This window comes from Engystomops pustulosus, chromosome 5 (assembly GCF_040894005.1).
Source record: "Engystomops pustulosus chromosome 5, aEngPut4.maternal, whole genome shotgun sequence".
In the NCBI taxonomy this organism is placed as follows: domain Eukaryota; kingdom Metazoa; phylum Chordata; class Amphibia; order Anura; family Leptodactylidae; genus Engystomops; species Engystomops pustulosus.
In genome coordinates this window covers 108,415,285-108,428,063 of record NC_092415.1, presented here as the reverse complement: position 1 = coordinate 108,428,063, position 12,779 = coordinate 108,415,285, and the positions used below count along the sequence as shown (strand labels likewise).

Genomic DNA, 12,779 nt, shown 5'->3' with positions numbered 1-12,779 from the left:
GTAGCCCCAGCACACGTCCCCAGTATATGCTGTAGATGTGTAGCCCCAGCACACATCCCCATTATATGCTGTAGATGGGTAGCCCCAGCACACGTCCCCAGTGTATGCTGTAGATGGGTAGCCCCAGCACACGTCCCCAGTATATGCTGTAGATGGGTAGCCCCAGCACACGTCCCCAGTATATGCTGTAGATGGGTAGCCCCAGCACACGTCCCCAGTATATGCTGTAGATGGGTAGCCCCAGCACACGTCCCCAGTATATGCTGTAGATGGGTAGCCCCAGCACACGTCCCCAGTATATGCTGTAGATGGGTAGCCCCAGCACACGTCCCCAGTATATGCTGTAGATGGGTAGCCCCAGCACACGTCCCCAGTATATGCTGTAGATGGGTAGCCCCAGCACACGTCCCCAGTATATGCTGTAGATGGGTAGCCCCAGCACACGTCCCCAGTATATGCTGTAGATGGGTAGCCCCAGCACACGTCCCCAGTATATGCTGTAGATGGGTAGCCCCAGCACACGTCCCCAGTATATGCTGTAGATGGGTAGCCCCAGCACACGTCCCCAGTATATGCTGTAGATGGGTAGCCCCAGCACACGTCCCCAGTATATGCTGTAGATGGGTAGCCCCAGCACACGTCCCCAGTATATGCTGTAGATGGGTAGCCGCAGCACACGTCCCCAGTATATGCTGTAGATGGGTAGCCGCAGCACACGTCCCCAGTATATGCTGTAGTTGGGTAGTCGCAGCACACGTCCCCAGTATATGCTGTAGATGGGTAGCCCCAGCACACGTCCCCAGTATATGCTGTAGATGGGTAGCCCCAGCACGCGTCCCCAGTATATGCTGTAGATGGGTAGCCCCAGCACGCGTCCCCAGTATATGCTGTAGATGGGTAGCCCCAGCACGCGTCCCCAGTATATGCTGTAGATGGGTAGCCCCAGCACGCGTCCCCAGTATATGCTGTAGAAAGGTAGCCCCAGCACACGTCCCATATGACCCCCCCCCCCCCTCTTTCCCACACCAGTATACAGGTAACCCAAGCACACTGACATAAAAAAAAAATACTCATTACTCTCCTTTGCTCAGAGTGGCTCCTCTTCTGTCCTTTTCTTTTACAGCCGTGGCCGCAGAGCCAGCTCTGTGTGCTTGGCTTGCACGCACACTATTATGTAATGAGGCGTTGATGTAGTTGGCTCTGTCACAAAGCTACAAAAAAAGAGGAGAGCAGACTAGCTGCATAGAGCACCTCAAAGGTGAGTAATGGGGGGATGCCCATGCCCCCCAGTTTCCGACACTGGGTGACGCTCGCCCACCCCGCTTAGTAGAAAAAACTGGTTTGGCTCATGCTCACAACGATAATTTTGGGACTTGTGTTATAGAATCGTGGCCAGTGTGCCAGTGTGTGCTTTTTCAGACCTAACACTGTGCCTAGAAAATACCCCAATTATCACCAGTTATATCTGCTGACTTGTTTGACATTTTTACACCTCCATGGATACTGTATTTATAATCTCTTCCATGAAGAGATCACCAATACCTTTTTAAAGGGGTTTTCCTACCAGTAAGTTGGGCCCTATCAACGGAATGACCCCCACAGATCATGAGAAGGGGGGGGGGGTCTAATGGGGTTTGAGGTACCTCCGTCAGACACATTGTGGCTCTCCCAGATTGTGATCGCCAATCTCTGTCAGCTCCATAGAGATGAATGGAACAGAATGGACATACGCGTTCATGTGCTCCATTCACAGGGAGCAACGAGGCGAGACAGAGAACGAGACCCCCAACAATAAACAAGTGGTGCCAGATTCTGTGGATTGGACCTAACTTGCTAGGTGGGTAAACCCCTTTAAAGTGTAACCGTCATTCTGAGCATAAAAAAATAAAATTCATAATTCTGCTCCAGGTGTCCCTGGGAATCATTCCTCAAAGTATTTTGCCTCTCGTTCATTTCGGTTTTCGGCACTCAAAAAAACTACAATCAGCAACAATCTCATATCTATTCATCTATCTCATACCTTTTCATCTATCTCCTATCTGTTCATCTGTCTCGTACCTAATCGTCCATCTGTCTCGTACCTATTCGTCCATCTGTCTCGTACCTAATCGTCCATCTGTCTCGTACCTAATCGTCCATCTGTCTCGTACCTAATCGTCCATCTGTCTCGTACCTAATCGTCCATCTGTCTCGTACCTAATCGTCCATCTGTCTCGTACCTAATCGTCCATCTGTCTCGTACCTAATCGTCCATCTGTCTCGTACCTAATCGTCCATCTGTCTCGTACCTAATCGTCCATCTGTCTCGTACCTAATCGTCCATCTGTCTCGTACCTAATCGTCCATCTGTCTCGTACCTAATCGTCCATCTGTCTCGTACCTAATCGTCCATCTGTCTCGTACCTAATCGTCCATCTGTCTCGTACCTAATCGTCAGCTTGAAGACTTGGAGAGTCTCTCCTGCCATTTCCTGTTGTGGAGTGTGAGTTGATAGGGGAGGGGGGACTGTGATCGTTCTGCATCTTGTGTCTGTGTTGTATTATTTGTTTACATACAGGTGTAGGGAAAGCTGAGGGAGAGATGAGTGTAGTTGTTTTGTCCCTACATTAGTTAGGGCTCCTGGCAGCACATGAATGAGTGCTGGAGCACTGAGCTATGAAGGAGACATAGGGGGGGTGGTGTCGTAGTCACCTCCTCAGTGAAGACAGAATGTGCCTAGCAACAGCCATATCAGGAGTCACTAACGACAGCGGGAAGGCTGCAGAATGCAAGAAGAAGGGTAAAGATTTGGGTAACTAATCAATTTGCAAAAGGGCTTAAAATGACCTGCCCTACAACATATCAAAAGTTTTTTTTTTGAAATGACGGTTACACTTTTTTAGTAAAATATTTAGCCGTGTGTGAACAAATTCGGTTTATAAGGTGGATAGATGATCAATAGGATTCATGTAAACTGACGTCACATGGAACCATTTGTTGCTATTTTCAAATACAGACATTTGAAATATTTGATCATCATAAACCAAATAAAATCTAGGGGTACATAACGCATCACTTAATGAACCATTTCTGTTTTGCTTTTTGTAGGAAAAGTTAAATGATCCAGAACTAATAAACAGACTTTTGCGTAAGTTGTTTTCCATGCTTGAACTTATTACCAAATGGGCAAAGCTAATGGATTAATACCACCTCTCATTCCTTCCACCACTGTTGGAATCTTCACCTCCACCATTTACATGTAATCATCACTTTCTGGCACCACCCACATGACATGAAGATTTGGTTGCTTTGTTATAGTGGGGGGCCAGAGTAAAAAAATTGTCTGTATAATAGGGACTGATGAAGGGAACCTGTAATGAGGTTTTACGTCACAAGCTTTTACCAGTCTTTTTATGCAGAACAGAGACATGACCACAATGGTCCATCTATATTCTGGGAGATGCAGCATTACAGCGAAAAAGAACTCTGAACACTGTATTTGAGTGACAAACGGAGTCACAGGGGTGGAAAAAAGTCACACTGACCTGAACCTTCCTTGTTTGAATATTATCCCATAAGGCAAGTACTTAATCAAAAGCTTCCTTCAACAGCAGTAACTCATACTTGTAATGATCTACCTAGACTATGATACATCCATTACAACAGGAGGGGACACAATGTTGAATCTCCCATAATATAGAAGCATATTATTGTGATCTTCCCAAAGATGTGAGAAAACACAGTGAACAGGGTATTTCCATTTCAGCAAGTAATTGATATTGTTTGAATAATTATACACATTTCCAATATACATTCTGTATCAATTCTTGATGTTTTTTTTTTCTTTTAGATCTCTACTTGCTGTCTTTCACAGGAATCTTCATTGTTGATTTCCAGTGGACACAAATCTGACGGTAGTCACACAGGTGCACCTGTGTGACCATGTTCAGATTTCTGTCCACTGGAAATAAACAATAATGCTTTCTATAGAATGACGGCAAGTAGAGATCTAGAAAACTGTTAAGTATTGATACAGAAAATATATATTGGAAAATGTTATTACTTTTACAAACAATAACATTAATTTTCCAAAGTGGGAATACCCCCAGGGCCGGTTCTAGGCAAAGTGGGGCCCTTGGCAAAACTAAAAGTGGGGCCCCAAAATAAAACTATTTTATGACCAGTCACAGTCAGTAAGAGGCTCCATTTAGTATGGTAAAACAAACTGCAATAGGTGAGAATTTTATAGGAGATAGATGATAGGGAGAATGATGGGCTGCATGGTGGCTCAGTGGTTAGCACTTCAGCCTTGCAGCGCTGGTCAACATCTGCAAAGAGTTTGTATGTTCTCTCTGTGTTTGCGTGGGTTTCCTCAGGGTCCTCCGGTTTTCTCCCGCACTCCAAAAAATTACTGGTAGGTTGAAAAGATTGTGAGGGCCATGGGGACTGGGACTGATCTGACAAGCTCTGTGCAGCGCTGCGTAATCTGTGTGCGCCATATAAATAATTATTAATTATAAATATTATGATAGAAGATAAATATGAAGGGTGATAGAGATTACTAGATGCAGAACTATAAAGTAGATGATACATACAGTAGAGAGATAAATACAATAGAAGAGAGATAGAAGATTGATTAATAAATAGAGAAAAAGCCAGGTATATAAATGGTCAGATTGTAGGAGATAGATAACTAGACAGATCGATATATAGACAGGAGATAGATGATAAGCATCTTAACCCGGGAATTCAACCAAGAGGTATTAACCCTTTGACTGCCCACCATTTCTGGATATTTTGTTGCGTTATTGACCAGAGCAATTTTTACAATTTTGACGTTTAGAAATTCACTCGAAATTTCAGCAGAAAGAATCAAAGTAAACCCAACAAACCACATATTTTCTGAAAGCAGATACTTGCCCCATTTTTAAAATTGCATAGACATAGGCACCTTCATGCAATTTTGATTCAAACTGAAACATTTTATAAAAAATACTTAAAATTTGACTTTGATGGCAAAAATGTGCTCCGAACAGAAAATATTTACCTTCACATCTCCTAAATGTAATAGATGGACATGTGTAGAGTTCACAAATGTCCCATATTGGTATGTTCACATAAATAATTCCACATAATATCACAAACTGTAATAACTAGATATCTGCTTTTCAGCTAGAAATTTTAAGACCGTCATAACCTGCAAAATATAACAATAAAACAGAATAAAAAGTAAAGGCGCCATAAAACCTATAGAATTTTGAACGCAGACAACCAGGCGATGCACTTGGCAATTAACATTAAAAAATTCCTCTAAAATATGTACAAATCCAAAATACTTAGAAAAGAAAATATACTATATATGTGAGATCATACATACCCCACATGTGTATATTTACCAAAATATGCAGCAAAAGGAACGTTAAACCCACAGGGGACACCAAACTATTTTTGCAGAAAATTGCACTGAGCTTCACACAGATGTACCATTGTATATGCTCCCTTATACAATGGTGACCCAAATATATAACTATATATCCATAAACCAAGCTAATGAGATAATAAAATTCACTTTTAGATGTGCGCCAATGTATTAGCTGCACATTAACAGAACCCTCCGCGCTTCATGAGAATGACCGTAAGAACGTCATAACATAGGTGTAAGTAATGGAGGATGGTGTGAAATAAAAACTTTATTCCAGAAAATGTGTGTGTTTTTGGTGTTACATATAACTTTATGGACATGTTCTGGGTTGCGGTGTTAATATGTAGTGACATTAGGCGAAGAGGATCAAATGTTCATCGTATCAGTCAATTTTCACACAAAAAAATGATCACGAAATAAAAGGCAATAAGAGAGAAAGTGTGTTCTTAGATAGTTCTGGATAGAGAAGGGTTAAAAACATGAATATTAGTTGATATTATCCCTTCTCAAATGTAGTAACATACAGTATAAAGTGAATATTTCCATTCTCTGTGAGGTGCAGCAGCTCCTGTGTGCAGCAAATACTCGCTGTAGCCTGATGGCTGAAAATCTGGAGGGGGCTTTAATTCAGAGGGCTGTATCTCTGGCTCTGTGACACTTAGGCCTCTTGCACACTAGCGTTGCGTTTCACGTGCGGGTGCAATGCGTGAAAAACTGACGTTTTGGCTGCGTTTTTGTTCCATTTTTCCTTGGAGTAATTTGCGTTTTTTTTGCGTTTTCGGCGCATTTTTGACGCGCGATTCAATGGGAGACTCGAGCATATTTCAAAGGGACCATGGTTTGGGATTAAAATGTGTTATTTAATTGAAAAATAATGTCTTCTGATAATTTGCAAACATCGGCGATCTATTCTTCACTGTTCCGCGCGTATATTATCTCCCGACAATTTAGCAGATGTGAAGAACAGTGAAGAATAGAATAAAAACATTGTACACAGTGAACACAGTGAACACAGGATCATTTAAGATAAAAACACAGTGCAGAACACAGTGCAGAATAGATTACAGATGTTCGGCACATCTGCTTACTTGTCGGGAGATACGCGCGGAACGGCGCGAACAAAATAGCATGTGAAGAACAATATATATGTGTGTGAAGAACAAATTGCAGATGTTTAAATACATCTGCAATGTGTTCTTCACACATATATATTGTTCTTCACATGCTATTTTGTTCGCACCGTTCCGCGCGTATCTCCCGACAAGTAAGCAGATGTGCCGAACATCTGTAATCTATTCTGCACTGTGTTCTGCACTGTGTTTTTATCTTAAATGATCCTGTGGTCACTGTGTTCACTGTGTACAATGATTTTATTCTATTCTTCACTGTTCTTCATTGTGTTTTTTTAATTAAATGCTCGATCGCGAGCAGGGGAAATAATGTTATTCTGGTCACCTAGCAACCCTTACGTTTAAAACGCATTGCACTCGCATTGCACTCGCATTGCACTTGCAATGATTGCGAGTGCAATGCGTTCTTGATGCATCTCCATAGACTTGAATGGGGCGTGAAAAACGCGCGTGACCCGCAAAAATAGAGCATGCTGCGATTTTGACGCGCGTGCAAACGAACGCAAGCACGCGCGTTAAAAACCACGCTAATGGAGAAAGACCCATTGAATACAATGGGACAGAGTGCAATGCGAGTTCTGAGCGTCAAATGCACGCGCAGAACTCGCGCGTGAAAAACGCCAGTGGAGAAGGGGCCTTAGAGACTTTCTTCTTTCATATGAAAAAAGAAATGAGGTTCTATTTCTATATATAAAAATGGCACCTGATATTCTCACTTTAAACCTGAATATCTTTGGATCCATAGCACCTAGATACAAAATTCAAGATCCATTCTTTCCCACTTTGCCTACCCATAGCGCCGGCCCTGAATACCTCTTCAATTGTTTTGATGGGGGAGGGGGGGCAAGAACTTTTTCACACAGGGCCCTGTAGGTTTTTATTTATTTATTTTTTCCATCAGTAATATAGACTATTTATTATTAAATGTAATTTTGTGTTTATTATTTTTATGTTTGGTTACCTAAAAAATTTCAGTGTGGCAAACCTCCCAAATATTAAGAAATCAGGAAGGAGGCAAATACTTTTACAAACTGTACATATGTATATACAGCACACAAAGCACACACTACATAGAGCACCTACAACACATAGATGAGACCCAGGTCATTTCCCTAGTTTGTCCACCTCACCTACTAAATCCGACCCTGGTCTGCAAGGCAGCTCTCACCCACCCAGTTCGCTGATCAAAACGGGTTAAAAAAGCAAACACAAAAACATTTCTACTATGGGCTGTTACATGATGTATAATTTGGTTAATCTTCTAACCATAGGCTATATTCCCCTCTCTTCTGGTCTTCTGTTGGTTTAAATTCACTTACTGACTTGAGGAGCTAGTCTGTGTCTATTATCAAAGATTTAAACGAAAATGTATATATGGCTGGGTGGAATAGAAAAACTTTTCTAAACGGTTTAAAACACTAACTAAAATAGGCTCCGGCACCAGCTCACCCTGAGCTGGTGCTCGGTATTGCCATCGGAAACCTGCCACTTCAAGTGGTAGGTTTCCTTTAATTATTTTGATGTGTGTGTATATGCACAACAACAATTTGACTGTTATTTGTTTTTCAGAATCTTTTAGCAGTACAATTCATGCAGCACAAGCAAGTTCCTCCATTGAAGTTGTTGATTCAAAAAGCTTTACTTTGCAACCAGGATCTAGAAAGGGTAATAACTCATTTTTATTGCTTTATAATATAATTATATGTCAAGATGTGAGTTGTATTTTAATTTGTTTTTGTAGGCTTTTTTTTCATTCTGTTTACAACCCTAATTCATATTTCCTCAAACCTATTATTAACCACTAGTGAGGTGGAATATATGCAAATAGGTTTTCCAGGATGGGATAAGGAAAACCACACCTCTTTAAGCTATCTTGTAAGTCTGCTCCCTTGACATCAAGCATGACCTTGAGGAAGCCTAATGAAATGATGCAGCATTAAAACCAAACCGGTATATCTATTCCAGAAGGAACAGACTCCCAACTGTAGACAGCAATGTTTCACCCTAATTGGGTCTCTTCAGTACAGCGTAGGGAACTGGTTTGGTTAAGAAAGAGGCTTTTGACTAGGGTCAGGAAGTAAGAGTTCTCATTACGGAGACTACCTTGTAGGCATGTGGAGACTTTTATTGCCATCGAGGTGCCACTGAAGGGGATTAGGTAAACCATGCCTCATTTAGCTACCTTGTAAAGCAGATCCATAGATTAATCCTTGCCCTACCAGGCATTTCTAGAAAATTTCCAGAGCAATTTTTACAATTTGGACATGTAAAAATAAAACAGAAATTACAGTATAAAGACTTTAACAAAATCCCAACAGACCTTATATTTTCTTGCACCATTTTCAAAATTGCGTTAAGGAGTTTATGGACTTGGGCACCTTCACGCAATGTAATGCATTTTGTAAAGGTAAATGCATAAAAATTGACTTTGATATCAAAAAATGTGCTCCAAACGGAAAATAATTAGCATCACAGCTCCTAAATGTAATAGATGAACATGTGTAGAATTCATAGATACCGTTTAGTCATATGATCAAATGAATAAATCAACATATAATCATTAAATCTGAAATAACCAAAACACTGCTTTTCAGCTACAAATTTTAAGACCATCAAAACCTGCTAAATAGAGTGATTAAACAGATAAGAATATAAAGAATCCCCTAACCCAGTGGTGGTGAACCTATGGCATTGATGCCAGAGGCGGCACTCGGAGCCCTCTCTGTGGGCACCCAGGCCATCAACCCAGCATGAAGTTCACCTGACAGAACTCAAAGAATCTGCCTAGATTCTTCCTACAGTGATAGGCGAATTTGCCCTCCTCTTTTCAACTGCGTTGGTGTCTTTAGGAGGCTGAAAGATTGAAAGTTGTCAATGAACAAGGAGAAATACATTACTGCTTAAATTGCTGTGCTGGCACTTTGCTATAAATAAGTGGCTTTTGGTTGAAGTTTGGGCACTCAGGCTCTAAAAGGTTTGCCATCACTGCCTTAACCTAAGCAAGAATGCTTTGAGATTGTTCTGGGTTAGGAGAGGGTCTATAATATGAACAGATAACATTATCCCTTATTAACCACTAGGCGCACCAGGACATTATAGTACGTCCCCGGGGCTACATGCTAAGCGCACAGGGATGTGCTATAACATCCTGCTTCACGAATGGAGCCGGCACCAGAAGCAGCGTCTGTCAACTGTCTTTTTTAACAGCTGACAGCCTGCGCTAACACCTGCGATTGGAGCCTACTCCGATCGCGCTTGTTAACCCCTTACACGCAGCGATCAAGCATGACCGAGGCGTGTAAGGGTGTTTGCGCTATGGATCGGATCCCCGCGCCGCGTACCAGGGGATCCGATCCACTTCTAGGCAGCTCCGAGGACTGGCATGTGCCCCGGAGCTGCCCGGTCTCCCTGGCAGTCAGACCCTTCCGGGTCTGAGTGCAAACTGTCTGAGCATGTGCGAGCATGCCAGACAGATTACACTGCTCTACAATAAAATAGTATTGAAGAGCAGTTTATTGAACTTGAACCAGCGATCAGAGCATGGGTGGTTCAAGTATGGATAAGTAAAAAAAAAAAAAAAAAAGTGAAAAACACCTTAACACTACACATTATAATAAATAAATAAAAAATAAATACCCATAAGTATGGGTATTTGTCACTAAAATGTCACTTTCCAATAAAAACACTTAATAAAGTATAAAAAACACAAAACACCCCCGCATATTTGGTATTGCCGCGTCCGTAACAATCTGTATAATAAAACAGAATGGTTACTGGATCCGCACGGTTATCGCCGGAGGGGGAAAAAAAACGCAAAAACGTTCCGAAAAAAGATAATTTTTAATTAATACCCTATAAAAAAATGCTCTAAAAAGTGATTTAAAAAATGTTATGCACTCTAAAAAAAGACCACTAAAAAGAACAATCCTTCTCGCAAAAAATAAGCCCTTAACCAGATTTGTCAGCCGAAAAATAAAAAAGTTATGCATATGAAAACATGGTGATGCTAAAATGAACAAGATTTTCTCCAAATTAGTTTTTATTCAGTACGATTGAATAAAATACAAAAAACCCCAACATATTTGGTATCCCTGCGTCCGTAACAATCTGCATAATAAAACAGAATCATTATTAGAAGCGCAAAGTGAACCCCGTAAAAAAAAAGCGATAGCAATATTGTGCACTAATGGTACACAACAAGATGAAAAAATGAATGAATGAAAAATGGATATGGCTATCATGCCATAGGACGGCACTATAATAAAGAATAGATGGTGCCGTTACGGTACAACTAGATGATACCAGCGTAAAAGATAACAAATATTTAATCAGGAATGTTAACAAGTAAATACGAAAACTGCACCAAAGATGACACTATGCTCACATAATTAGGGTTCAAGAAATGAGGCAAAGCTTAGGGACTCATTGAAGCCCCCAGGGGACACTGTCTGAAGACGGAAAATCCATTTTGTCTCACATTGGAGAACCATTTTGTCCCAATTTCCTCCTCTTGGACTAAGAGGTACCCTTGTTATGCCATGAAATTTTATGGCTTTTGCACGTCCATTATGCTCTAGATTGATGTGGCGTGCCACTGGGGTATCTCTATGGTTGACTATGTCACCTATATGGGCCCCGATTCTCCTACGGAACTGTTGTATGGTCTTGCCTACATATTCGAGGCCACATTCACAAACAGCCCTATAAACGACCCCTTCAGATTTACAATTAATAAAGGATCTAATGGTGAACGTTTCGCCAGTGACCCTAGAGGTGAATTCTTTGGTAGATAGCATAGATGAACATGCCACACAGCCTCCACATTTAAAATTTCCCCATGCTCCCTTGTTGTTAAGCCAAGTAGTTGTAGAGGGGGGGTCTAAAGTGGCTGTGAACTAAACGATCCCTAAGGGATCGGCCTCTCCTATATGTAATGGTGGGTTTATCACTTAGTGAGTCCCGAATATCGGGATCCATCAGCAGTGTGTCCCAGTGTTTGGCTATAGCCGCTTTCAGAGCGGGCAATATAGAGCAGCCTTATAGGGCAATATAGAGCAGGGCATCTGATAGGGCAATATAGAGCAGCCTTATAGTTCCCTCCTGGCATCTGGATGAATGATTTCAGCCCAAGGACCGAATAACCTACGGATGCTGTATCCCACACCTGAGATCACTGACTGGGTGAGAACTCCTGTTTTATTCTCTTGATATATCAGTATCGGTCAGATTCACAGCCCTGCTGACCCTTCGTTTTGGACACCCCAATATCTGGTAGACTGTTTCTAAAGACTGCTGTGAAACGGTCCCACTATATGGTGTTGTCTGAAGGCCAATTCATGTTTTGTAGACTTACCTTATGGTGCACATGCTGACACCATATTTTAGTCTTATTTAAGTAAAAGTTATGTTTTATATGTATATTTGTTCACCTATGCTTTCTGACATGATTTATGTTTTGTGGTGAGGTATAGCATCACTGTGCAGTTATACCCGTTACCCCTTTTCCCTATAGCAACAGTGATTGAGCTTTGCTGGTTGTCTTGTTTCATACAGCAGGTCACCACCACATATAGAGTATCCGTGTACTCGGGAGAGATTGGGTAACAAACTTTGTGGAGCCTTTTTTCTTTTAATCCATTGTAAATGTTTAATTTTCCACCCAAAATGAGTGTATTGTGAAAAAATATTACAATTTGCAGACTGCACCTCCATTTTGTTTTAACCCCTATAAAACATCTAAAGGGTTAACAAACTTCTTAAAAGTGGTTTTTCATACGTTGAGAGGTGTAGTTTCCATAATGGGGTAATTTATGAGTCTCACTATTATTTAGACCTCTCGGTGTCAATAAGAATTTGAGCAGGTCCATCTAAATACGGGTTTTGGTGATATTATAAAAAATGTGAAAAATGGTACCTAAATTCTGAGCTTCATAACATTCTAGTAAATTATGTGGAATCTTAAAAAAACATGCCAACATAAAGCAGACATTTGGGAAATGTAATTTATGAATTTATTTGGGTGCTATGACTATCTGCATCAAAAGTAGAGAATTTAGAACGTTGAAAATAAAGAATATTTCCAAATTTTTGCCAAATTTCGTTTTTTTTTTCATAACTAAACGCAAAAGATTTCATCCAAATTTTTTTAACTACTTTGAAGTACAATGTGTCACGAGAAAACAATCTCAAAATCCCCTGGATATCTCATAGCGTTCCAAAGCTATAACCACTTGAAAAATGGAGCCACG

The 12,779-nt window shown here is 41.0% G+C and overlaps 1 protein-coding gene across 12 annotated transcripts in view; it reads left to right on the top strand.

The window, feature by feature from the left end:
- LOC140133136 (uncharacterized) overlaps positions 1 to 12,779 on the top strand; it is a 254,866-nt gene that overhangs the window by 63,799 nt on the left and 178,288 nt on the right. For 10 of the 12 annotated variants that reach the window (XM_072152850.1, XM_072152851.1, XM_072152852.1 and 7 more), the window contains 2 exons: positions 3,088 to 3,127; positions 8,101 to 8,196. The exons of 1 other annotated variant lie outside the window; for it this stretch is intronic. In XM_072152850.1, the coding sequence (XP_072008951.1) occupies positions 3,088 to 3,127; positions 8,101 to 8,196 (136 nt within the window). The remainder of the gene's footprint in view (positions 1 to 3,087; positions 3,128 to 8,100; positions 8,197 to 12,779) is intronic. One more of the 12 variants, XM_072152858.1, reaches the window with a different exon arrangement.